Source organism: Amblyomma mixtum, chromosome 5 (assembly GCF_055824585.1).
Source record: "Amblyomma mixtum isolate Tamu chromosome 5, ASM5582458v1, whole genome shotgun sequence".
Taxonomy (NCBI): domain Eukaryota; kingdom Metazoa; phylum Arthropoda; class Arachnida; order Ixodida; family Ixodidae; genus Amblyomma; species Amblyomma mixtum.
Window position 1 is genome coordinate 117,435,230 of NC_143016.1, and position 27,858 is coordinate 117,463,087.

Sequence of the window (27,858 nt, forward strand, 5' to 3'; positions counted from 1 at the left end):
AACTGTAAATTGCCCGAGAACCGGTTCACCCCGTTCTACATGCTCAGAACGTGATTTCGGTTTCATCGAAAGAAGCCGTCATGCAGTGAACTATTGCGTTGCAACCCTCTTCGATGACCGCACTCTTTTCCAGCACTCTTATTTCACATTAACTCCCCTATTCCCTCCCCTGCGCAGAGTAGCATGTCAGTGAATATTCACGCCGGCTAAAATCTGTTTTTCATTAAAGAGCTCTCTCTTTATCTCTCGTTTTAAGTCCTGCTTGTTTTAAGCAATCACCTCCCTGTCCTGGAAGGTGCGTATGGTTGGCAGGTGCAGATGTGAGCGCTTGTATTTAAGATAAAGCAATTTATTCTTCGCATTCAGTTATTATAAGCTGAACGGCATGCCATATTGTTAGATCTACAAAGTGTTAGCAACGTACCGCTTTGTTTCTTAGTACTTACCATCAAGACCATGGACTATCGTGGGAATGCTGCTCTTTGGAGAGCACAACTAAGACAATTATGCAGTGACCGCAAAACATTGATATTCGATTATGAAACTTGACTGACTACGTTAAAATTTTGAAATGTAACCAGCTTTCAATCAAACAAACAACATAGGTTGACGTAATAGAATCATAAGATTTAATTAATCCTAACAGCCAGCAGTATCGGCACCACCTGGGCTGGAACTGCAGCCGAAGGCTTCGTGAAAATCGTCAGACTGAAGAAAGAGGTAGTATGGTTCGGAGCGCCGGTAGCCGGGTGTTAAGGACGTTGCTCCAGAGCAGTAGTAGTGGAAAATGCTGAGGAGAAAGAACAGTTGGCTCCGCGATATTTTCTGCAGCCGATAAGAGTAGAATGTCATTGTGGCATTCCAGCGGTCACGTCGAGAAGCGTCAAGTACGGCGTCCTAGCTTAGCTTTGGATAGAAGAAATGGACGCCACGTTGAATTCTCACTTCCTGATCGACACACATGCGATGGCGCTGCAATCTTCGGGTCGTCTCGGCGCTCCACTTCGAGTTGAAAACGCTTCTCCAAACGGCGTCTGCCATCAACATGCCGAGAGTGGCTAACGGAACCACATCGTGGAGAGCGGATGTAATGTTCACGGTAGCTTAAGGTTTGATTGGGAGAAGCACGACGTTGTTGAAGACACCTGGCGACAATCGGAGTGCGCTTCTCAGCACGTCAAGTCTCGGGAAATCATCGGGCATTGAGATAGTGAAAAATGTCCATTGGAATTTCCGCATAGTTAGATAGTTCCGCGAAAAATGGCTGGTGAGCTGTGGCAGAGATAAATCCCGACGAAAGACTTCACTTGGTAAGAGCAGGCGTGTACTCTGTACATATTTTCTCACGGAGTCGATGTCTTCGGGTGCTACCAGTGTTCTTGCCCTTTCGCCTACTGCCTTCGTAATGGAGTGGAAGTAAGTTCGCAGCATGACGTCATGCAGCTTCCCAGCGTTCAACGTCTCCATTATGTCCACAATTAGCAAGGGTCCGACAAGATAAGTTGAAGTCTCTTGGCAGTAAGCAAAGTATCGCAATCGTATATCTCTTTTATCTTTCTCCTGCACAGCACCAATGAGGAGGCGATACGTTGCGTGAACGAGCGAGAAGACCACGATCTTGGGCCGTGAAGTTTGGTCCAGCAGAATGTCTAAGGAGCGTTTGAGGGCACCTATGTCGGAAATGATATAAACGACGCCGGTGAGCTTCGCTCTTGTGATATTTTCCAGGAGAGTCCCCCACTGCGCAACTGTGAACGTCGGAATTGGGTTGTGCAGAGCTGTCAGGTTGGAAGCAGTGTAGGCTAGCTGTGGTTCGAAGCGAAAAACTGAGCTTGTCTCGTCCACTTCACGCTCGGAGACGTTAAAGCTCAAAGCCTGGTTGATTTTACGGCGAGCATCACGTCGGATACGAAGATATACCTGCTCGGCCTCAGGGCTAAGTTGTTGTGCTCGAATCGGGTTGATGGTAACCGCAATGTGATGGACATTGAGAAAAGTTCTGCGAGGCAGTGGGTAGCGCCATGCTTTCAACATGTTTTCGCTCAGGAAAGAAACAGGGAACTCGATGCCGTACTTCAGGCTAATTTCGACAATAAGGCGCGCCGGTGAGGTTATACTTTGAGCCAGAAATTCTGGTACAGTTGCTGCGGTCTGGGCGCCCAGCCCTTCTCCTTGAACAGCGGTTTTAACGCAGCTTCGACAGAATTGGTAAGCGAGCTTGCCTGCAGGAGTGTTCGAAGGTCTGTATCCCCAGGCGCTGTCGATTCCAGGAGCGTCGAGGAGGGCTCCCGGTGCTGCTTGAGCGCTATATTTGTCGCATGTGAAGTCGTAGATGGACTTGCAGGGGCTGATGGTGCGGTTGATGATTCTAGACAGCAATGCCACGTATTCTTCGCAGCAGGAATCGTCGCGACCTGACGCGTAATACTGAGAGGGCACCTTCAATGCCATGATGACGAGAGCGCAGACCGCGATGACCACAGGGATCAAGCATAGAATCCACAGTAGGTAGCAGCCGAACGGTCCGTGGCGGCGCTGTGTAGACGACCGATTTCGCAGTGACGCTGCCCTCATGGTTCCTCTCTCCTTGCCTTCTTATGCCATGAGCATAGCCGGGAACATAGAACGCCTCGGAGATTGAATGGTCTTCTTCTTCGTTGTCATATAATTGCTGCATGCACGTCCAAGCATGCTGCATGGTACGCTCTCAACGTGATCGCGAGGAAATGATAGGGCTTTGTTTATATATACTGGCGCCAACCTGCAGCCTTTATGGCGGAAGTGAATTCTAATACAGCTTCCCCTCGCTCTACGGAAAAGGGAATACACGGACACTTTTCTGGTATTTCCCCCCCCCCCAGGTACGTTGAAGTAAAGGCAAAACAAGAACACTGCTCTGCCATTTGGGCTATACTATCAGGAAATTAGAAAAATGAATATCCCAACAGGAAATAATGCCCGTGTCACGTTTTATGTCGTTACATGGGCCCTGTGAGCTTCTTCACGCTTCATTTTGCGCTCCAACTTTCAACAGGACTGGCGCTGTTATCATGGATTTGTTAGAGACCACCGCACAGAGCAGCCTAGCAATTTTGTATGCAGTATCTATGCGAAAAGCTAGTGACATTGCGAGCTTTTCTTAGACATCATCGGGAGGTGGTACGCCCTGTTGCAGACAGAAAGGAAGGGAAACGTGGACAGAATTCAGGGGTGTCTGCACGTAGGGTGAGCGTGGCGGTTCCTGTCTACGCACTGACTGGGCTCACTTCGATGTGGAGTTTGGTGGCTGCAGATGCCTCATGGTTGAATGACAGGACTGCGCTGATTTATCACCACACTCAGCGAAGCACTGGACGTCCCTAAATGGACGAGAGGGGGGCGTGAGGGCGGAAACAGAGGATTTCCGGGCTGTGAGTTGCTGAGTGGAGATGCCGCCGACGTTTCTGCCTAGAGAGACCGAAGACGAAACTGTCACGAAGTAGCCGCATTGAAAAAAATCTGCATATACATTTAAGACTGCTTACGTGCGGGAATGCGAAAGCATGTCGTGTACACCAGGCGTAGACGTTTGGATGAGGTTTTCGAACTCAGTTTATTTTAGGCGACGAATCTTCTTAGTGCTCTAGCACTTATAGCGGCCATTGCTCGCAGTTGTGTGTCTGTCTGTCTGTCTGTCCGTCCGTCCGTCCGTCCGTCCGTCTGTCTGTCTGTCTGTCTGTCTGTCTGTCTGTCGGTCTGTCTGCCTGTCTGTCTGTCTGTCTGTCTGTCTGTCTGTCTGTCTGTCTGTCTGTCTGTCTGTCTGTCTGTCTGTCTGTCTGTCTGTCTGTCTGTCTGTCTGTCTGTGTGTGTGTGTCTGCCTGTCTGTCTGTCTGTCTGTCTGTCTGTCTGTCTGTCTGTCTGTCTGTCTGTCTGCCTGTCTGTCTGTCTGTCTGTCTGTCTGTCTGTCTGTCTGTCTGTCTGTCTGTCTGTCTGTCTGTCTGTCTGTCTGTCTGTCTGTCCGTCCGTCCGTCCGTCCGTCCGTCCGTCCGTCCGTCCGTCCGTCTGTCTGTCTGTCTGTCTGAAGCCGGCTTCGTGGCAGGCTGCTCACCTGCCCACCGTATCAGGCGGCAGCTCATTTAATAATGAGGCTGCTCGGGAAGATCAACTTGAGTCGCAACCCAAAGCAAACGCCACCGATGGCAACACCTGCCATAGCACCTGCCCTGTGCCACTGCGCCACTGCTTACCTGCCCACCGGGTGGCTTACTTGCCAAGGTGTAGCCGTTGGTAACCCGGCGAGAGCCTGGGACGCATTGCTCACGTGCCCATCGGGTGGTTTACCTGCCAAGGTGTTGCCGGTGGGCAGGTGAGCAATGGCCCAAGGCAGGCGCCATAGCAGGTGTTGAAATCTCCTCCTTTCACTTTTGTACGAAAGGACACATACACCACCACCTTGACCTATAGCAGAGCAGCGTAGCACCGAAACACATCATGCTAGCACACATATGCGCATTTGGCGTCATTACGCAAATCGACTGACATTTTTTTTTAAGTCTGACACCTCCCCCACACACGCGCAAGCGCCTTGACACTACCCGGAACGCTGTACAACAAACGCTCACACCAAAGTTTTGATATGGAAGACTTGGAGCGCCGTCCTTGGATGGCCGTCCGTACACGAGCTGCCTTGCACGTTGCAACCCTGATTAGTTAAATCCAGTCCTCAAAGCTTTTTGTTGGCGCCAGGAGTCTCGGCCAGGAGAACAGAACCGTCCTTGGGAGCCTAGAAAGCGTAGCGATAGGGTCTGCTTTGAAGATGTAGACTCGCATAACGAAGTTTTTAAGAAATCAACACCACTTTTGGCGCAGTTTATAATTTTGGCTACAGTAAGAGGTGTCCACTTACTACGAACATCGGATACAACCAACGAAATTCACGCGACCGTCAGGGTCGTAATAGTGTGCTCGTCTGAAAGTGATGCACTCGGCTTCCTATCTGCGTCGTATGCGACCGCACCGGTCTCCTTGGCAGGTGTGGGTGATGGGTGCGTGTGCACGGCTCCCGCCAGAAGACGCCCGAGCCTCGGTAGAACCTCCCCCAGTAGCACAAGGTGGCGGGCCCATGCGGGTCCGACATGGGCAATGAGGGCTGGTGGCTGCCCGCAATAAACCCACATGGGTCCCCCGTGGGTGCAGTGGTGGCACAAAACGCTGGGGCTGCCCACTTCGTGCCTGAATGGGACCCTCCTCGGCTAGGCATAGGCTTAAACAGACTGGGCAGCCCACCTAGGTCCCACCGCAGATACATGCGGGCTGGGATGCGGGCTCTATTATGGTGAAGCGCGGGCAACCCCAAAAGGGGCTGCCCGTACACCACCATGAGGGAGCCGCAGTGTTTTTGTGTGGGCAAAGAGCTAGTATTCCCGCCTTCAGCCGACATGGGTCCCGCGTAGGAAATACAGGGGCTAAACTATTGGCTTCACAGTGGCGAAGCGTTTCAGGCATGCAGTTTGGGCTGTCTTAGCAACACCGGCGAAGGTCCCGCGTGGGCTGGGCATGGGCACATTTGCCATTCCGACGTCTTCACCGCCTGTATTCTAAATCGGGTATGAAAGGGGTAAGCATGGGCTGCGTGCAGTTCGTGTGCATAAAAGATGGGGCTACATGACGGTGAAGTGCGGGCACACCCAACAGGGGCTGCCCGTGCAGCGCCCTAACGGAACCAATTGGGCTGTAGGTGGGCTAACACCAGTATTCCCGCCTGTAGCCTAAATTGGTCCTGCATGGAAAATATATCGGCTAGGCATGGGCACAATTGCGATTCCAACATCTTCCCCGCCTGTATCGTACATATCTGGTAGAAAAGGCCTAAGCGTGAGCTGCGCAGTAGCAAGACATACAGTGTGTGCGGGCAAACGGCTAGTATTATATCCGCCAGCAGCCTTCGTAAATCCTGCGCAGACTACTCTGGGCTTCACAGTGCAGAAACATCATGCGCCATTAGCGAGTTGCCGGGCAAAACCTATCGACAGTCACACGTACACTAGTTGTACACGGGAAGAGTTTACATTCTTGCATTTAGTCTGCTTGCATATCCTACATCAGAGGTAAAAGCGTTAAGCGTAACCAAATAGCAAGACCTTGCACGTTTCACACTGACGAAGAGCTGCTCTTTGAACGTCGTAATAACAAAAGAACCCGCTTCTGAGATTTGTTGGTGCTTCTTTTGCGTTTATCGCATTGCATTTTTTTCTGGTGTGCTGCGGTCGCCGCGGAGAAAGCTGCCAGGATAAGGTTTCTTGCTTGTTTCAACCCACTTCAATTACGCCAGCACTTCAAGCGCTTTCGTCGTCTCCATGCAACATGTGGCGCATGAAATTCATGACTAGTTGATGAACATAGCGAGCCTCCGGCGACTGCGCCAGAGGCTGCAAAAGGTTTGTTACTGTCGCGTTAATTGCAGCAACTTTCTTAATGTCCGCTAGCAGCAGTCTGTAGCGACGCATCGATCAAGACACAAAATTCTTGGTTTTCGTGCAGGCATTCTTTGCGCGTCTTCGTCTAGTGATCGGACATTGATAACGCAACTTGGTCAAGCGCCATCGCGAGCTGCCCCACCCTTCACCCTATCAGGAAGAGATACTAAACACAAATCGCCGAGAACATTTCTATCGACGAACAAGAAAAGGTTAGCTAGCGAAAAGGTACAGTGCTAGAGAGAACAAAATAAAAACAAACTCCTGTAGAAACGTCACACGAGTAACCTGTCTTTGCGCACTTTTTTTTCCAAGTTTTTTTCTCCTCTCACCACCGCCTTCCCTGCTTTTCCTGGGTCCACTCTCAAAAAAAAAAAAAAACCTGCTCAACCCTGGTTTTTCTGTCTGCCTTTGTTCCTTCCCAGAGGGCTCCTCTGTGTCTGTCGTGTCCCTCCCCGCCCCCTTCCCCGAAATGGCGCGGAGGCACTCACTCTACAGCCCACTACCGAACATTTTAAGCCGCCCTCCCGACCACACTCCCCGCGACGCTTCATGAAGTGGAGAGGGGGCTCCGATTCTACTTGTTCACTGTGTCCGGTCGCTATGCAGAAGTGCCCCCCCCCCCCGCTTTTCCTGCGTTCGTTTGGAACAGGTTTTCCTTTCCTGCGGTTGGGTTGAGTGTCAAGGGATGAAGGTAGCTGAGAAAACACGCTGGCACTCGCTAGTACTCGTTGAATTTGTGTTATACAGTTTTTTGTACCTTTCCTCGTGTTGCTTGATCAATCCACGATCGAAGATGACATCGCCTTCCATGCGTACGTCTAGTGCAAGTATGGTGGAACCCTGTCGTCATTGTCTCAGTGTTGAATAACTTCGCTCCGAAAGACGTGAGTGGTGAACAGTGACATTTACTGACATTTGAGCGGTGGAGGCCACGGCGGAGAAGGCGGATTTTATGACGGCGACGTCGTGCTGCTAGGACGTAAGTACGCATTTGAAATCACTCTGTTCTCTGAGTACTGCCGCCGTCTCGGTTATATGCTCGGCGTCAACAGAAACTTTCTAGTTGTTCAGTGTCTTTTTTGAACCAGCCAGTTCTAGATTGCACAGCGTAGAGAGACAAAATACCGAAAAATTTTCTCTGTTACATACCGAAATTTCTTGTCCTTCATGGTAACAAGACTAAAATTAGTTTTGTGGTGTGTATTCTTTCTTTACACAGGCATATGGTGCATACGTGCGAGCGCAATCAGTGACGAGCGTCCTGAGGGGGAGCGGCTCAAGGCCCTGAACAAACATCACGCATCGCATCGATGCTGCGGAATGTGCCGTAAATAAAGGAGGATGACCAAGCAAGCATTGGAATCGTCCGAGCAACCTGTTTACACACCAACAATGTTACAACACATATTTGAAACACAATATTGATTCAAATACGAAAGGCGTGAGGTGCATTCACGATACTGAGCATTGCCAATCGTCAGGGCCAGGCGTCTCATGCATATCCGTGCCTTCTCTTTCGTCCTGTCTTCTTTTGCACACATTATCTCTTTTTAAGTAATGTGACGTACACCTTCCGCTGCTTGAGATTCTCGGTAGCTTCTTTTCGTCTTTTTTTTTCTTTTTCTTATTTCTTAGCGATTACCAATCCACAATCACTTTACCGATAACGATCGTCGATTACAATCCCAATTATTGATTACCTATGATCAATCCTTATCTAGCTTACAGAGCACGGCATACTACGCCACTTTTACACATACACACCATTTGTTACAGTACACTGAAGCACCATAACACCCGTTTTCATTCCGTCCAATTTCTGACGCGTAATTTGCATATTAATATTTGTCTGGCTCCGCGGTGGCTCAATGGCTACGGCTCTCGGCTGCTGACCCGAAAGACGCGGGTTCGATCCCGGCCGCGGCGGCCGAATTTCGATGAAGGCGAAATTCTAGAGGCCCGTGTACTGTGCGATGTCTTTGCACGTTGAAGAACCCCAGGTGGTCGAAATTTCCGAAGCCCTTCACTACATCGTCCCTCATAGCCTGAGTAGTTTTGGGACGTTAAGCCCCCATACACGACACCAATATTTTTTTTTTCATTACACATCCCAAACACAGGTTACTAAGCCATACACCCGACCACGCGTTCAATGGGTGTCGCTCAAACACGCCTGAAGCAATTACCCTTCGTGGCCTACGGGAATAAAGAACAAACAAAAACCTTCGTGGCATACGCGTTACTTGCCCACCTGGCGCAGTGGGGCTATTTTCTTTTTCTATTTACAGAAATTTGGGGTTTTTTCCGTCGGGCGGAGCCGGAATTTCACCTGAACGAGCTCCTTACGCTGTCGCTTAATACCTGCGACTGTCCAATACTGGACCTTTCCCGGAATGCATCACAGCTCGCGTTTCATGTTCAATGGGAAAAAGATAGCGCGCACCGAGGTGTCTCTAACAAGGAGAACAAATTGGGTGGGGAAGCCATCACCCAAAGAAAACCGGTTGAGAAGCAAAAGTGGACTGTTTTGCCTGCGGATGAGGTCCAGATTGGGCTAATTAGTGTATATCCATAATGATGGTTCAACAGCGCGAACACACCAAGTCCAAGAAAAAGAGAGGACACACACACCAGCTCTGAATTCAGCGCTGGTGTGTGTCCTGTCTCTTTCTTGGTCTATGTGTGTTTGCCTGTGGGCCGAACTTGGGCTAGCCCACGTGGGCCGGACTTGGGCTAGCCCATGTGGGTCGGACTTGGGCTGCCCACGTTGGCCGGACTTGGGCTTGCCCATGTGGGCCGGACTTGGGCTAGCCCATGCGGGACCCCGCTGCACTGCCGCCTAAGCCCCCCTGGAGGTCCCCTCTAAGAAGCCCATTACTGCCCCTATGGGTCCCACAAAGGACCGAGGAAAGCCCCCTGTATCGTTTTTATGCATGCAGACCGTAGGGGTTCCCTGCTGGTCCTATGTAGCAAGCCCACTGGGCTGCCCCTGTGGGTCCCGCGCGATGCCGAGTTGCAAATCCCGCACATATACCACATCGGGCCCCCATGGGCTGCCCGTGTGGGGCCCACGAGGGCCCGCAATTCCGAGCCCCGCTAGTGCTACTGGGGTCGCGTGCTCTCGGGCTGTGGAGCGAAAGTTTCTTAATTTTAATAGGGGAGAAAGGAAAGCCGCATCGGCAGCGTCGCCACGGGGCGCGAAAGGAAGCTGGGCTGTAAAGCCCCTGAGGTGGCCAATGTGGAGTGTGCCTCAAATTTTCGCGGACGTCCCAAACGGCGCGCGCGTAACATAGCGTGATAAATTGACGTGCCCGTTACTATGGGACAGGGGGTTCTTGTGCATTCATACAAGCTGTTCGCGTCGCAACGCAGCATGAGCAAACGGTCACAGACCCACAGGAATCCACTGCAAGAGTACAAGCCGCCCATCCTCCTTGAAGTCAAAATCACAACCTGTGGCAGAAACAGTCATTTCGTCAAATACAGGTCCGTAGTGAGCCCCATATCCCTCAAGACAGCAAGTAGTGACCAGACATTCGGTTTGATGCTAGTCAACACACCGCTTCAGGAAGCATCTTCCCAGCCAATGGAAAAAGGCGCTTTCACTGCTCAAGACATGGACATTAATGAAGAATCTGCAATCAACGAACAACATCGGTGCCCGAAGCTCTAGAACGAACTCCAGAACAAGACTCTGATGACACAACTACGAATCAAGTCTTCCACTTCGATAAACAAGATCTCAGACCGGTTTTTACGTCCAGCTGCAAGTTGCCCAAAATACAACATTTTGGGCGAGTTGGTTACCTACATTCATTTCTACAGCGCAAAGACGGCACAGAACAAGAAGGATTTTGTTCGAGACCAGCGGGTTTTTATACCACCTGGCGATCAGAACAGCAAAACAAGTATACAAGAATACCTGTAGGCATGCGCAAGGGTACAAGAACGGCGGTTATCCGACACGTGTCAGATTTCACATTCTAGATATTTAATCTCTTTCTGGGACAATGCCACTGATGGTGCGCTTATGCACTCGTCCTGCAGTCTTATAATCATACAAGCTTCTATTATTTCTCTTGTTAATGCGTCTCGGTGTTTCCCTATGACATTTTTATTCGAGACCAGTAGCGTTTTTATACCACCTAGCGATCAGAACAGGAAAAAAAAACATACAAGAATAGCTGTAGGCATGCGCAAGGGCACAAGAGCGGCGATTATCCGGCCCGTGTCAGATTTCACATTCTAGATATTTGAGTTCTGATCGCCAGGTGGTATAAATATCCTACTGGTCTCCAATAAAATTTAGTTGACAGTCAGCGCTGTTGTGTCCCCTTCTTGTTCTCTGCCGTCTCTGCGCTGTGCTAATGAATGAAAGTTGCCCAAGTTGCAACAAAATTTCTGATGCATTCCGAATCTGCCGTCTCAAGGATGGAAATGAAACGGTTCGAAAGATATTTTCGCAGCGCAACGCTGCTTCAAGCAGCCCCAGTCACGCTCAAGGCATGCCCTAAGACCCCTATCAAAGTCCTAGGCAGTTTTACAGTGTCGACGACATTGAAAGGAAGGACTGTGCTCGTATAGATTTATGTTGCGCAGGAGGGCACCACTGCGATCGTCTTGGACGTGTGTGTCCGTGCGTGCGTGGGAGGTCTCATACTTCAAAAAAAAAATGTCAGTTGATTTGGGTAATTAGGTTAAATACGGATATATGTGCTAGCATGATGTGCTTCGGTGCTACCCTGCTCTGCTAGGTTAAGGTGGTTGTTGGTGTATATGTTCTTTCATGCAAAAATGAAAGGAGGGCATGGCAACACCTACCATAGCACCTTCCTTGGGCCACTACGCCCCTGCTCACCTGCCCATCAGCAACACAACACCTTGCAAGTAAGCTACCCGGTGAGCAGGTGAGCAGTGGCGCAGTGGCACAGGGCAGGCGCTAAGGCGGCTGTTGCCATCGGTGGCGCTTGTGTTGGGTTGCGGCTCAGGTTGCTCTTCCCGAGCAGCCTCATTATTAAATGAGCTGCCGCCTGGCCCGGTGGGCAGCTGAGCAGCCTGCCACAAAACCCGCTTCAGACAGACAGACAAACCGAGAAAAACACAGCGCACAGCTGCGAGCATTGGCCACTATAAGTGCTAGAGCACTTAGAAGACTCATCGCCTAAAATAAACTCAGTTCGCAAACCCTATCCGAACGTCCACGCCTGGTGTCCTCGGCATGCTTTCGCAATGCCGCACGTAAGCAGTCTTAAAAATCTCTGCAGATTTTTTTTGTTGCGGCTACTTCGTGACAGTTTCGTCCTCGGTCTCTCTCGGCAGAAACATCGGCGGCATCTCCACTGAGCAACTAACAGCCCGGAAAGCCTCTGTTTCCGTCCTCACGCCCCCCTCTCGTCCACTTAGGGACGTCCAGTGCTTCGCTGAGTGTCGTGATAAATCAGCGCAGTCCTGTCATTCAACCATGAGCCATCTGCAGCCACCAAACTACACATCGAAGATAGCCCAGTCAGTGCGTAGACAGGCACAGCGACGCTCACCCTACGTGCAGACACCCCTCAATTCTGTCCACCTCTTCCGTGGTTTCTATCCGCAACAGGGCACACCACGTCCCGATGATGTCTAAGAAAAGCTCGCAATGTCACCCGCTTTTCGCATGCATACTGCATACACAACTGAGCTGCTCTGTGCGGTGGTGTCTACCAAATCCACGATAACAGCGCCAGTCCTGCAGAAAGTGGGAGCGCAAAAAAAAAGCCGCAGAAGCTCGGAGGTCTCATGTAACGACATAAAACGTGACACGGGCATTATTTCCTGTTGGGATATTCATTTTTCTAATTTCCTGAAAGTACAGCCCAAATGGGAGAGCAGTGCTCTTGTTTTACCTTTACTTCAAGGCACCTGGGGGAAAAAATATTTACCAGAAAAGTTCCCGTTTACTCACTTCTCCGTTCAGCGAAAGGAAGCTGTATTAGAGTGCATTTCCGCCATAATGGCTGCAGGTTGGCGCCAGTATATATAAACAAAGTCCTATCTTTTTCTCGCGATCGCGTTCAGAGCGTGCCATGCAGTATGCTTGGGCGTTCATGCGGCCATTGTTCGACAACGAAGAAGAAGACCATTCAATCTCCGAGGCTGTCGAGGTTCCCGGCTATGCTCATGGCATAAGAAGACGGGGAGCGAGGAAAAATGAGGGCAGCGTCACTGCGAAATCGGGCGTCTACGCAGCGCCGCCACGGACCGTTCGGCTGCTACCTGCTGTGGATTCTATGCTCGATCCCTGTGGTCACCGCGGTCTGCGCTCTCGTCATCATGGCATTGAAGGTGCCCTCTCAGTTCTACGCGTCAGGCCGCGAGGATTCCTGCTGCGAAGAATACGTGGCATTGCTGTCTAGAATCGTCAACCGCACCATCAGCCCCTGCAAATCCATCTACGACTTCACATGCGACAAATATAGCGCTCAAGCAGCACCAGGAGCCCTCCTCGACGCTCCTGGTATCGACAGCGCCTGGGGATACAGACCTTCGAACACTCCTGCAGGCAAGCTCGCTTACCAATTCTATCGAAGCTGCGTTACAACCGCTGTTCAAGGAGAAGGGCTGGGCGCCCGGACAGCAGAAACTGTACTAGAATTTCTGGTTCAAAGTATAACATCACCGGTGCGCCTTATGGTCGAAATCAGCCTCAAATACGGCATCGAGTTCCCTGTTTCTTTCCTGAGCGAAAACATGTTGAAAGCATGGCGCCGCCCGCTACCTCGAAGAACTTTTCTCAATGTCCATCACATTGCAGTTACCATCAATCCCAATCGGGCACAACAACTCAGCCCTGAGGCCGAGCAGGTATATCTTCGTATCCGACGTGATGCTCGCCGTAAAATCAACCAGGCCTTGAGCTTTAACGTCTCCGAGCGTGAAGTTGACGAGACAAGCTCAGCTTTTCGCTTCGAACCACAGCTAGCCTACACTGCTTCCAACCTGACAGCTCTGCACAACCTAATTCCGAGGTTCACAGTTGCACAGTGGCAGACTCTCCTGGAAAATATCACAAGAGCGAAGCTCACCGGCGTCGTTTATCTCATTTCTGACATAGGCGCCCTCAAACGCTCCTTAGACATTCTGCTGGACCAAGCTTCACGGCCCAAGATCGTCGTCTTCTCGCTCGTCCACGCAACGTATCGCCTCCTCATTGGTGCTGTGCAGGAGAAAGATAAGAGAGATATACGACGACGATACTTTGCTTACTGCCAAGAAACTTCAACTTACATTGTCGGACCCTTGCTAATAGTGGACATAATGCAGACGTTGAACGCTGGGAAGCTGCATGACGTCATGCTGTGAACTTACTTCCACTCCATTACGAAGGCAGTAAGCGAAAGGGCGAGAACACTGGTAGCACCCGAAGACATCGACTCCGTGAGAAAATATGTACAGAGTACACGCCTGCTCCTACCAAGTGAAGTCTTTCGTCTGAATTTATCTCTGCCACAGCTCACTAACGATTTTTCGCGAAACTACCTAATTATGCGGAAATCCCAATGGACATTTTTCACTATCTCAATGCCTGATGATTTCCCGCGACTTGACGTGCTAAGAAGCGCACTCCGATGGTTGCCAGGTGTCTTCAACAACGTCGTGCTTCTCCCAATCAAACCTTACGCCGCCGTGAACATTACATCCGCTCTCGATGATGTCGTCCCGTTAGCCACTCTCGGCATGTTGTTGGCCGATGCCGTTTGGGCAAGCGTTTTCGGCTCGAAGTGGAGCGCCGAGACGACCCGAAGACTGCAGCGCCATCGCATGTGCGCTGATCAGGATGCGAAAATTCAACGTGGCGCCCGTTTCTACTATCCAAAGCTGAGCTTGGACGCCGTACTTGACGCTTCTCGACGTGGCCGCTGGAATGCCACAATGACATTCTACTCTTATCGGCTGCAGAAAATATCGCGGAGCCAACTGTTCTTTCTCCTCGTCATTTTCCACTACTACTGCCCTGGAGCAACGTCCTTAACACCCGGCTACCGGCGCTCTGAACCCAACTACCTGTTTCTTCAGTCTGACGATTTTCGCGAAGCCTTCGGCTGCAGTTCCAGGCCAGCTGTTGCTGATATTGCTGGCTGCTAAGATTAATTAAATGTTGTGCTTCTATTAGGTCAACCTATGTTGTTTGTTTCATTGAAAGCTTCTTACATTTCAAAATTTCAACGAACTCAGTCAAGCTTCACAATCGAATATCAATGTTTTGCGGTCACTGCATAATTGTCTTAGTTGTGCTCTCCAAAGAGCAGCTTTCCCATGAGAGTCCATTGTCTTGATGTTAAGTACTAAGAAACAAAGCGGTACGTTACTAACACATTGAAAATCAAACAGTATGGCATGCCGTTCAGCTTATAATAAGTGAATGCGAAGAATAAATTGCTTTATCTTAAATACAAACGCTCACATCTGCACCTGCCAACCATACGCACCTTCCAGGACAAGGAGGTGATTGCTTAAAACAAGCAGGACTTAAAACAAGAGATAGAGAGCTCTTTAATGAAAAACAGGTTTTAGCCGGCGTGAATATTCACTGACATGCTACTCTCCGCAGGGGAGGGAATAGCGGAGTTAATGTGGAAGAAGAGTGCTGGAAAAGAGTGCGGTCATCGAAGAGGGTTGCAACGCAATAGTTCACTGCATGACGGCTTCTTTGGATGAAACCGAAATCACGTTCTGAGCATGTATAGCGGGGTGATCGAGGGTTCGGGCAATTTTCAGTTTGTCTAAACACCAATAAAGTCTAAATAGGCAAATTAGAATAGCATTGCACATCGCTGCTGTCGATATACCAGCCTAAAGGGCCTAATATAGAGCCCACTGAGTGGAACTTGGGTGACGTACTGCATGCATTGTTCATAGTACGCACGTTCATTAGCGTACTCAGGAAATTCGAAGAGAATATGAAGTACAGGCTCTATTGAGCCACACTTTCCACACTACATACTGCCTGCTTGCTTGAAGCCATATCGTAGACTGTTCGTTAATGCCACATTAAGACGAAGGATTTTTTTCTAGACGCGGAAGCCCCAACGGTAGTCTTGATTTCAGCTCTGAGTGGATGGAATGGAGAATGGGGTAATGATGACTTGGCGAGTTCCAGAGGCGATTCTTTTCTTCCTGGGTATATCGTTTGGCTAGTTGAAATGTATCTGATTTTGTGAAGAAACTCTTTTAGTTACAGAGCTGCAGATCTTCGCGGGCCCCTTTGTCTGTTCTATTTAGCCAGGATGCCACAGTGAGCTGTAATACATTGAAAAATTATACAGTAGCCTTCAGCAACAGCCGAGTGGTGCAGGTATCCAATGTCATGAGAAATTGGCTGGTGATTTGTTCTCATGTGTAGGTTGAAAGATGTTTGTAGCGCTCCCTGCGAGTCCGTGAAGGTTACCCAGCGTCCTGGGTTATGGCGCAGGACGCTTCTTTTATTCCGTACAGCTCTGCCGTGATGAAGGCCCGCCTACGCTGTAGACGCCGTGAAAGCATTTGGCCTGATGAGGGCACATGAAGGCCGCATGATGAGGAGTCGTGAGAAGTTGAGCCATCAATGAAGATGTGTGAAGAGAAACCCTTGACTTGAGTTGGCCGAAATTGAAGTGCCGATGTGCGTTGAGTGGCGAAATGGGTTGAATACTACCTCAGTTTTTACGCCGTAGTTGACAGTCAAATGATATTCTTGTGTATGAGATTGAGTCCCAACAGCTGTGATATACGTGCGAGAAACACAGCAGGTTGTTTAGATGCTGTAATATGGCTAGTTTGCATTGTTGGCCTCATTTTAAAACAAGTTGGTAATCCTCAAAGAATTTTTATTTAAACTTAGGTAAAAGTTCGCGCGTTATGTTGTCGTGCTAATCTCTGGTTTGACGAATCAAGAAATGCTACCCTACAATATTTCCGCAAGAGGATTTTTTTCTTAAGAGGTGAAAATACAACGCATATCCGCGGAAACATTGTGTCCATCAAGCGCGAAGTACGACACAACTTCTGGGTTGGGCTTAAGCTTCCGGTCTGTTTTATTCCCGAACGCTGAGCTCGCCTCTTATTCGTCCCGGCGAGTGCGCACCCCGACGGCGCGCATCCGCAGGGGCCCGTGCCTCCCTCTTCACCAGCCGCTTGACTTATCACAATCCCTATGGCTTGCTCAGAAAAACGCTGTTAGGCGCAGCTGATGTCATTACCAAGAAGGCGAGCACACAGCTCAGCACGCCGCTTACCACAGTCAATTAGTAGAAATCACTTACTTGCGAAGGGCACCTACAATACTGTCTCAGAACTACTCGAAGCCCAACGAAGCAACAAGATACTTCGCCTCCTACACTATCCATCGGGCCCACAATTCCTGCTCAGCTGCCCCACAACAGCTCATCATCCCACCTGACAGCCTGGGCCAACTGCACATCAAATCTTTACCCAGAAATATTTTTAGCTTATTCCGCTAACTAATATAGAATGAAAGAATATATATAGAGATAGAAAGACGGACTGTACGTTACACTTAAGAATATGGAAGTTTAATGTATACACCATGTACAAAACCCTACTTACACACACTCTAAGAACATCGTTTCGCTCAACGTACCGCTCGCACACACGCTCGGACACACACTGCCGCACAAAACCGTCTCGCTCGTTTCCCGCTCCTGCTCTGGGCCTCACAAAGGGTGATCTGCTCTGGATCAAAGTTGGCACTCTCACAGTTACAAACACACAAATACCCTCAGAAAACACATAAACACACAGAGAAAGGGCGAACACGTGCGAGAGCCTCCCTTCCAAGAAGCGCCGGGGATGGCAGCGGTCCCGCGTCCGAGCCTGCTCTCCCTCCGAAAACAGAACACTGCTTCGGGTCAAAGCGCGCACCGCCGCAGCTCTCTCGCACCGACTTTCGCACAGGGGAAAAAGGCCCACAACCACCTCGCTAGGAGGAGAAAAAATAGAAAAGTACGGACTGTCGTCACAGAAACAAATACAAAACATGAACATGACGCCCGCTAACAATATGAAACCTGAGATACAAATGGGTAGACGCCGGGCCCGAGCTGAATATTACGCCAAACACTGCAGAGACAGATCCGACATCCTCTACGTAGATGCGGCTCAACACACCCTAACAAGCTATTACACCGCTGTCGCCTGCGCTGTCGCCTGAAGCACTGCGCCGACGGCAGTCCCGGTCGCATCCACCATGACGGCAGTGGGAGCTTCGCGTGCTGACTGCATGAGCAAGGTAGTGTTCCCGACTTGTGCCTGTAATTACATGAAGGCTTTGTCTGTGGGTTTTGACCCAATTAAAGGCGATGCTTGCTTGGTGGTGGTGAGTACAGCTTCCAAGGGCTTGATGATAGTAGCGCAAGATGGAATGAATGAAACACCTGTAGAAGTACACCAAACCGAGGAAGCGGCGTGGCTTTCGCGAGGAAGTGAGACGAGAAAATTGATGATGGCTGCTGTTGTAATTATCGTTTTCAGTTTCAGTTCGGTGGATTTTCTTGCGCCTTGTTTATGTCTTGTGTACTTTGTAACTTGACAGTAAGTGTCTCGTGATGTAAAGTTTTAAATATCAGTGTCCTCTCCAAATAAAGGGGGCTCAACTTTACCACTCAACCCGTGAGTCTCTTCTTCGTTCCTCGGTTTCCGGACCCCAGGTCCCACCTCTACAATGGCGGCGATAGGGTGTTAGGCCGACGTCCCTGTCCGCGCCGACATGTTTGCCAAAGTTGGATAACTTGTGAGCCTGACTGACGCCGGTTCAATTTGTTTTTCAAATGTACTGTGGGCTTCGGTATTCACTGCTTCAAGTTCAGCTCCGCCAGCACCTTCACTTCAGCCACATGTGAGTTTTCACATTTTTCCTTTGTTCGTCATGACGGAGGGCAGACAGTAAGCAGGGAGTCGTAGAAGATATGAATTTATGATTGCTCTGATGTGTTTATCTCCATGTTCCAAAGTTTTTCGATGTTGTCCCGGCCAGAAACGTTTTCAGTCCGATATCTAGACGGAACACGCGTGCGAAATCCTTAACTGGAATGCATGTGCATCGAGGTGAATAACTGGCATCTGCAAACAATTCAGTTAATAACCGAAAGGTCACGAGAAACGAACTAAGTTGAACTGCCAAGAGCAGACTAGGTTCAAGGGAAACAAAGAAAATGACCAATTGACCCTTCAAGTAAACTGCGAAATTCGCCGGTATTTACTTCTTGGCGCACATAACGGTGTACAACACTTCATCGCATCCCACGACGGGGAGGGCAGTCATGGCAGTCACCTGGACTAGACGCCTCAGCCGTCGTTCGGTTGATGAAACTGATGCAGTGTCAAGAAGAAATTCAGTTATAACTTATTTCGTAGTCGTAGTCGAACACCACGCGGTGATCAAGGTATATGAATGCCTAACACATCGTTTGAAAGAAGGAAAACAAGCAAGTAAAAAGCAAAAACCGCCGATAGTAAAGAATCCCGCCATTAGTCATGGCTATAAGCGGTAAAAATAGAAAAACTTTTATACAAGAGCAGACGAGTACGCTCTTGTGTTGTGTGCTCGATGAAGGTGCTTTTTACCAACGAATAAGAGTGAAGCATGGTCACTTCTACTCGAGGACAGACGCGTTATTCGGAAGTCCTTTGTTCGGATTCCAACGGCGGTATGTGGATGTTTTTTCTTCTGCTTCCTAGCCATTTATCATTCAGCTATAAAATAATTACACTATTAATTTCCCACTGATCAAAAGCACAAATTTAAAAAATATATATTAGTTTTTAGCCCTACTGTTATGCTCTACCTGTCTAAGTCATAGTCTACTTTTACCTTGTATAATTATGTGTTGTTTTTTCTAATGAGAGTGTATGAAGCTCTTGCTTCTTTTGCCGCTTGTCGTGAGCATTGTGTCGGGTGCTTGGGCCCCGTCAGGCAGAGTGCATCTGCCTTTTGCCCCTGCATCCGAGACCTTGTTGTCTAAATAAAGATCTATCTATCTATCTATCTATCATGCTTTGCAGTTCATGTCCTGAGTGACTTAGCAAGGCAATATCATCAGCAAATCGCAGATTACTTAGGTATTCTCCATTAACTCTTATCCCCAAGTGTTCCCATTTCAGGCCCCGGAATACTTCCTCTAAATAGGCGGTGAATAGCATAGGCGAGATCGTGTCTCCCTGCCTGACACCTTTCCTTATTGGAATTTTATTGCTGACTTTATGGAGAACTATGGTAGCTGTGCAATCGTTATAGATATCTTCCAATGCTTTCACGTAACACTCTTCTACACCCTGATTCCGCAATGCCTGCATACTGCTGAGGTTTCTACAGAGTCGAATGCTTCCTCGTAATCAATGAACGCTATATATAGGGGCTGATTATTGTCGTAGCGGCGTCCGGCCGCTATCGGGGTGAGCGTTCCAACCGAGCGGAGACGCACAGAGAAGAAGCGAGGTCCGTGTCAAAGCCCAGAACGAAAGACGCCCGTCCGTTTATTGCCGCCAAATATATACAGGCAATGACGTCACGGTTCTCACGTGACTCGAACGCAGACGCATGTCAGCACATCCCCCTTTTTGGACAACATCAGAAATCCCGTTATCACATTTGAGACATTCACTACATCACAGGCAAATGTGTGAACTTTACAACCAGATAACAAAAGCGTTGTACAGTTCAAAAGAAAGAAACACTCCGCATGGCTCATCCCGGGAACGCGCGCACACACAAAAGGTTACTGATCAAATCCCCAGCGAACGGGAGGGCGAACTTCTCTTCCCGACCTGGTCACCGTAACTGGAGCCGAAGGCACCTGGCGTTCGGCTTTTGCCTCGGCCTGACAGCTGTTACACTGACAGGCGCGTCCCTGACTGACACACATGGCTCCTCCTGACCATGTTCATTGGGGAACTCATAACTTCATTTTGCTTTCCCAATAATTGGCAAGCGGGTTAACATTCGTCGATTACGGCGCAACAGAGCACCTTGTTCTGTGCGTACTACGAAGGACCGCGGGGTAGCTGCAGCACAAACTACAGTGGCCCTGGTTTTCAAGTCTTGAACCCGCACAGGATGACCGACCTTGAACGGAATGAGATCCCTAGCACGATGACGTTTGTTGTAGTAACGCTCTTGCGATTTTCGATTCGAATGATCCTTAGCTGTAACATCAGTCATTCTATTCTGTGATGGGCCCCGCAGCTGAGGTGCCATCGGAACGCGAGTCCTTAGGCGTCGACCCATCAGGATTTCTGCAGGACTATAGCCCAGCACTCCTGGTGTCGCCCTGTATGCGAGAAGTGCGAGGTAGGGGTCTTTCGATTTAAGTACAAGACGCTTGATTGTTTGCACCATTCTTTCCACTTCCCCATTAGCTTGCGGGTGCCTTGGGCTTGCAGTCACGTGACTGAAACCATACTTAACAGCAAAAGTTTCAAACTCAGAGCATGAAAATTGCGGTCCATTATCTGTCACTACCGTTTCCGGAATGCCATGACGAGCAAAAATGCTCTTCATCCTTCCTATAGCGGTTAGAGCTGTAGCTGAAGGCAGAAGCACAATTTCCGGGTAGCGAGACAGATAATCGACCAGCACTAAATAGTGGCGACTATTGATAATGCACAAGTCAACACCAACTCTTTCCCATGCAAAATTCATAGTTGTCGTGGGCATCAACGCCTCTGCATTCTGAGTAGCACATCGCGCGCAAGTTTCAAATCTTTCACCTGCTGCGCAAGTTGTTCGCTAAGGCCTGGCCACCAAACCAACTCTTTAGCCAATGTCCGGCTTCTAGAAATGCCTTGATGCCCGTCGTGCAACTTTTCTAGCACTTCTTTTCTCAGGGACTGAGGCACTATGAGTCTGGTTCCTTTCAAAAGCAACCCGTTGCCTTCAACTATAAAGGCGTGCTCTTGCCAATAAGGGGCGCGGTGAGTAGGAAGCCTCGGTTTTTCTGGCCAGCTTTAGTGACACAACAATCTGAGGGCTTTGCAAACTGCATCGGTTTCTTGAGCCTTTCTCACTCTTTTCAAGAAATTATCTCCGGTTTCCAGTCCCTCAATGCACGATTTTGCATAGGAAGAAACTTCAGACACAGTCAATTCTCCGGCTATTCGCTTGTCTCCAGTGATTGGCGCTCGCAAAAGAGCGTCGGCAGTGACAAGGTGTTTTCCCGGAACATAGACTACCTCAAAACGATAGCGCATGAGCCGCAATCAGAAGCGCTGAATTCTTGGCGGGACCATATCAATGGGCATTTTTCCTAGTAAGGAAACAAGAGGCTTATGGTCCGTTTCGAAGAGTATGTCCAGACCTCTGAGGTATTCATCGAATCTTTCGGCAGCCCAAGTCAAGGCTAACGCCTCCTTTTCTATCTGCGCATAGCGTTCCTCAGTTTTCGTGAGGGAACGCGAGGCGAACGCTACTGGGCGTCGCTCACCGTTCCGTTGCGTTTGAGAGAGGACTGCGCCCAGGCCGAAAGGCGAAGCGTCTGCCGACAGAATCGTGGGAAGGCGAGCGTCGTACAAATCCATGCATTTCGCGGAGCAGATGAGATTTCGCACTTTCGAACGCAGCGTTCTGCGCTGGGCCCCATATCCAGGCCCTATCTTTACGCAAAAGTTCGCGCAAAGGAGCTGTAGTGTGAGCAAGGTGCGGCAAGAAGCGCCCCAAATAGTTTGCCATGCCCAGAACGCTGCGCAATTCCGCTACATTTCTCGGTGGCTTCATTTCCTTTACAGCGTTTACCTTAGCTGGATTGGGTTGTACGCCTTCCTCACTTAGAACATGACCTAAAAAAGTGAGCCTTTTAACGCCGAAGACACACACGGATTTGTTTAACGTAACGTTGGATTCTGCCAACCTGATCAAGACCTTTGCAAGTCTAGAATCATGTTGTTGCTTATTGTTTCCAAAGATTAAAATATACTCCATTATTTTGACGACTCCAGGCATGCCTGCCAGGATTTCCGACATTCTTTTCTGGAAATACTCAGGTGCTGAAGTAATTCCGAAAGGCAACCTGGTGAAACAATACCGCCCGAACGGAGTAATGGAGGTATAAATTCCTCCGATGCCTTGCTTAGGCGTACTTGATAGAAACCAGAATTTCCGTCCCGTTTAGAAAAAATTTTTGCACCGGCTATAGAACCTAGAGCTTGATCCACTGTGGGGACGGAGAACTTCTCTCGCAGAACGCACTTATTAAGTTGTGTAAGGTCTACACAGATCCTGACATCTCCACTCGGCTTTACCACTGGTACAATGCCGGCACACCACTCCGTAGGCCCGTCAACCTTACGAATAACGCCCATTTGCTCCATTTTTTCGAGTTCAAGGCGGACGCGTTCTCTGAGTGGAATTGGAATTCTGCGTGGAGCTGTTATAGCATACGGAACCGCGTCTGGGCGAAGCCGAATCTGATACTCTCCTGGCATTGCGCCCAGGTTACTGCAAACTTCGGGACCTGGAACGCTACCGGTAGAACTCTTCTGCGCTACTGAATCAACAAACGTCACGGCTCCTAGTGCCTCCAGAGCGGGCAAACCGAGAACATGTCGTAGCGGGCTGACGACATAACATGTTTGGTGAGAACGTTTCCCCTTCCGAGCGATTTCTGCCTCGAATTTGCCCAAAGCATTGAGGCGTGAACCACTCGCGCCTGACAAAACCTCGTTTGCTCTCGTTAATTTAACAGGGAGACCCGGAAAAGATGACGGAAGCACGGTAACTTCGGCCCCGGTGTCAACTTTTGCAAACACTGGAACAGAGTTAACACATACTTGAATGTACCGCGCTTTTACACCTGGCTTTCCAATCTCTCCCACAAAAATTTTTCCCGTGTCCGCTTGCACAGAAGAAACTCGTACCTTGCGTTGGTTGCCCGTGGAAGTCTTTTTTATGCATACTTTAGCAAAGTGTCCCTTTACGCCGCAGTAATTGCACTTCACTGTCCTCGCTGGGCAAAATTTTTGTGGATGCAGGGAGTTACCGCAGTAGAGGCAGCGTCCGTCATGACGCACTGAAGCGCTGGCGTTCCCGCGTTCAGGCTTTTTGCAGCGTCTCACGGCGTCGACTGTTGCTGCGGAACCAACTGCCACATTTTTCACAGGGAAGAGGTACCCTCGAGACTTGGTCTGCCGTGGAGTTGCGAAGGAGTTCCTGCTGCTGCTGAACCGTCTGCTTAAGGCGTGCTTTTGCAAGGGCGGACGCAAGAGACAGCTTAGAGTCCATTTGTAGCAACTCTGAGAGTTTTTCGTCTGTCAGTCCGACGACGAACCTGTCTCTGATGAGTCGTTGCTTAGATTCTCCAAAATCGCCGCGGTCTGCTAAGACATGCAACGCCGTCATGAACTGGTCTACTGACTCACCGGGCATTTGATGTCGCTTGTGAAAGCAAGCGTTCTCGTACACGACGTTGACCTCTTTTGTGAAATACGTGTCGAACTTCTTCTTGACGCCGTCGAACTTCTTCGAGTCCTCGTCTGAGAGACCGAAAGTGGCAAAAATATCCCGAGCTTGCCGTTCCATAGAGTAGAGAAGCGTTCGTACCTTTGCTTCCTCTGAGCGTTCGTCGAGGCCCGATGCAGCGAGATAGTCATCGAAATGCTGAAACCATGCCGGCCACTCCGATGTGTTGTCGAAGTCCAGCGGTGGTGGCTGTTGAAGGCCCGGAGCTGTGAAGATTTTGGCTCCGTCCATCTCTCGACGCTATGCTTCTCTCCCAGGTTCCAGCTTATACTTCTGACACCATGTCGTAGCGGCGTCCGGCCGCTATCGGGGTGAGCGTTCCAACCGAGCGGAGACGCACAGAGAAGAAGCGAGGTCCGTGTCAAAGCCCAGAGCGAAAGACGTCCGTGTTGTTGTTGTGACTGAGAGAAGGATGAAACGGAGCCAAGCCACCACCGCTGCCACGTGCAGATAAAGGAGAGTTAAAAGATCACAGGAAAGAGAGAAAGGAGAGAAACGACGCGCGTCGCAGCAACAACTGCATCCGCCGGAGCGGACGCTGCTCAAAACACAGATAAGCGGCCGAAGCAGCCCTCGCCGAAGCGAGAACAGATGAGCGAAAGACGCCCGTCCGTTTATTGCCGCAAAAATATATACAGGCAATGACGTCACGGTTCTCACGTGACTCGAACGCAGACGCATGTCAGCACAATTATATTCTGCGCATTTCTCTATAACCTGATTGAAGCGTGAATATGGTCTATTGTCGACAGAGATATGGCAATAGGTTAATCGATGCTGTCTGTATGCCATAACCATGTGCACGCTTTCGTACGCTAAATGCAGCTAAAGATTCTCACTTTTAAAACAGAAGCGCGACGACGTTCAGCCTAGTGGCGTCACCTGGTGGTTAGGACGGGAACCGCTGTTGTCAACAAATCGACGCCCCTCTTAAGCCCAAAGGGGCAGAATTGTCACTCTAAACAAAAAATAAAGCAAATTTATTGATCATAGGTTTTCTTATGGGCGAGAAGAGTCGAATCGAAAGACCGGTGGCCCATTTACGGCCAGTGAACGCGCTGAAGAATCATAATGATGGTTCAACAGCGCAAACACACACAGACCAGGAAGGAGACAAGACACACACACCACCGCTGGTTGGTGTATCTTGTCTCCTTCTTGGTCTTTGTGTGTTTGGGGTGTTGAACTATCATTATGAATCTACACCAACTAGCCCAATCTGCAGCGATGAAGAAGGCAGTAACAACGACGGATCCAGTCCGAAGCGGGGCGTCATCCATCGAAGGGCACCGCCATATTTGTCGCCACGGAGAATTCGGTCCTGGGCCGACCGGGCTTTCCGCTGGGTGTTCCGGCGGAATCTCTGCCGCGGCAGCGGATTCCGCTCGCTCTCGCCGCCCAATTCCAAAGTGTGAACGCGCGTTTACTACTTGGCAGTTCTTGTACGTCTCACGTGATCTCGACCATGAATATATCACGTCGACATAAAATTGAAAAACGCAACTTATCGATAATGAATGAAAGCTTTATGTAGTAAACATAACATAATTAGCAGTCAGAAAGTTCGCAACTGCCATCTTTTGTAATAGTTAAACTGTTCATGTGACCATTATCAAGACCTGCTCAAAGTTTGTCACAATTAACGAAGCGAACTAATCCTTGATGAACAAGGGGTTCTGAAAAATTACTGGTGCCACGTTTTCGAACCACTTGTGACTTTCAGTCTTCACTGTGCAAATCCGTGGGATTTTAGTTGGGCTACGCAACCAGCAACTTGAATTTACCGTCATCACACGTGCTAAACTATATTCAGATACAACTTAAGTCTGCAGTGACTGCCGCACAGAATTCATCCATGATAAAAGAAGTCCACTGTTGAGGCTTTTCTTGCTATCTAAACAAAAAGCTAACCAAGAGGCGAAATTATAAGTTCCAAATTTTGACGCCACTGACTTGTTTGATGTCGTCAAACATCAAAATGCCACAGTGAAAATCTCTTTCTATGTTAATGCTGCCGATGTTGTTGCCGAATGTGGCTGGTTCGTTCTTCTTACGGAGACTGGTGCAATTACCCAGAAGGTGGTTTCCGGGTCAGAGGCGGTGTTGAGAGAATTTAGACAGCGACACTTGATCAACAGACAAGAGGTTAACTGAAGTTTATATACATACAGTATTTACAGCAAGGTGGCATGAAATCAAACATGGAACTGGCTAGCTCGGCATACTCAGCCGAGACTTGGTGTTAGCTTAAACCCTGCCAAGAACGACCTTTCGGGCTACAGTGCCCGGGTTTTAAACACTGCGAGGCGTGGCCCGCAATCAACACTGACCAATCCCGACAAAACCAGCACTAACCAATCGCGGCTAACTCTTTACATCATTGGCTACCATACTTGTAGCTCGCTCTCTCTAGCTTTGAGAATATCTGTAACCCTCTCCCTAAAACATATACTGAAAAAGGAGCATCAAGAGTTACTAAAATCAAACCACATTCCCGGAAGCGAGCACAACCCGATTGGTACACGGGATTACATGCCCCGCCCTCAACTTCTGCAGTGTTGTCCAAACTCTCTCCCCTCCTGAAATCAAGCGAAAACAAATACAAGTGCGCCGAGTCGTTCCCACGACATCGCCTGTTTCTGCAAGCACGTGCGGTCATCGTTTCCAAGTATTGGCAACCCACGGGTTCTCAGCTGCCGCTAAGCTGCTGGCATTCCGTCGCGCGGTTGTCCGTGACATCCTTAAATTTACGACTTGTTTACGTCTTCGATACCCCTCGGCCGCCCGAAGTGTCGCGGTGTCCCTTTTCCCGCTGCGGGAGCATCCACCAGGACCCCATTAAGTGTGCGCCCTTTTGTTCCCGGCCCCCGCGACCATGCCGCACGCGACCATCACAGACATCACTCCGACAGGCGGGCGCCTCGTCCGGCCGTTCATCAGTTGTTCTTAGCAGGCGGCACGGCGGCTCCTACGGGGTAGCTTACATATGGCGCGTCCCTGCCGCCGAATCGCGGAACCGCCCCCTTCCCGTCTCCCTTCGTGGAAGCCCCCCGTTGCGTTAGCCGCGCCCTTGACCGCCAGATGTCTCAGTCGTCCCGTGCCGCATTCCCTCCTTTGTTCCCTTTCCGCTGAACTCTGCTGGTAATCGCGGCGAGGTGTTGACACACTAATGGGCTGTTTTCTACACCCCTCCTGTGCGTAGCCTCGAGCTTTACAGCCACCTTTGTTTTCTGTTGTAATACAGGACACCGCGAACAATTACCCACTAGTGCTAACTGCTGTTTTTGTTGAACGCATTTTCTTGCAACCCCCTCGCCTATGTTTATTTAGCTATGCGAGGTGTTCACCTAGGATCGTCTGAAATTTTGAAAAATCGGCTGTTTGAGCTACAAGGGCGCTTTTTTTCTGCATATCCTTATTATAATAAGAAAGTAATTTCTCATTGGCATCCACCCAAGCGCAGCCATACGGCTACAAAGGAAAGCTGTACAGCTTTCTCAGAAACTTCGTAGTTAAAGAAAAATTCGTCCTGGTCCGGGGTTCGAACCCGGGACCACCGCTTCACCGGAGCAGTCGCTCTACCAACTGAGCGAACCGGGACGGCACGCTTATGGTAGGGCGAGAGCGAATTGATCAATAAGTCGAAGTGGGAACAGTGTTGGTCAAATGTTTAGGGGAATCCCCCAAGGTGGAGTAAATTTGTAATAAGGGAGCAATTACTCATTGGCATCCACCCACGCGCAGCCATACGGCTAGCAGTGTGCGGCATCAGATTACAGCTAAAATGCGCGAACGATCAGGGTGGTTAAAGAGGTGGTGCTCAGGGTGGTGTTCAGAACGTGATTTCGGTCTCATCCAAAGAAGCAATCATGCAGTGAAATATTGCGTTCAACCCTCTTCGATGACCGCACTTTTTTC

The 27,858-nt window shown here is 49.6% G+C and overlaps 1 protein-coding gene across 4 annotated transcripts in view; it reads right to left on the reverse strand.

The window, feature by feature from the left end:
- The window catches only part of LOC149343440 (uncharacterized), a 200,399-nt gene extending 175,788 nt beyond the window's left edge, over positions 1-24,611 (reverse strand). For 3 of the 4 annotated variants that reach the window (XR_016283122.1, XR_016283124.1, XM_089545923.1), the window contains exon 1: positions 24,022-24,611. Coding sequence is in view for 1 of the 4 variants with exons in the window: in XM_089545923.1 (XP_089402049.1) it covers positions 24,022-24,071 (50 nt within the window). In the remaining 3 variants the exon portion in view is untranslated. Of the gene's footprint in view, positions 1-23,339; positions 23,695-24,021 lie in introns of those variants that run through there. The other variant, XR_016283123.1, reaches the window with a different exon arrangement.
- Between the last annotated feature and the right edge of the window lie 3,247 nt (positions 24,612-27,858).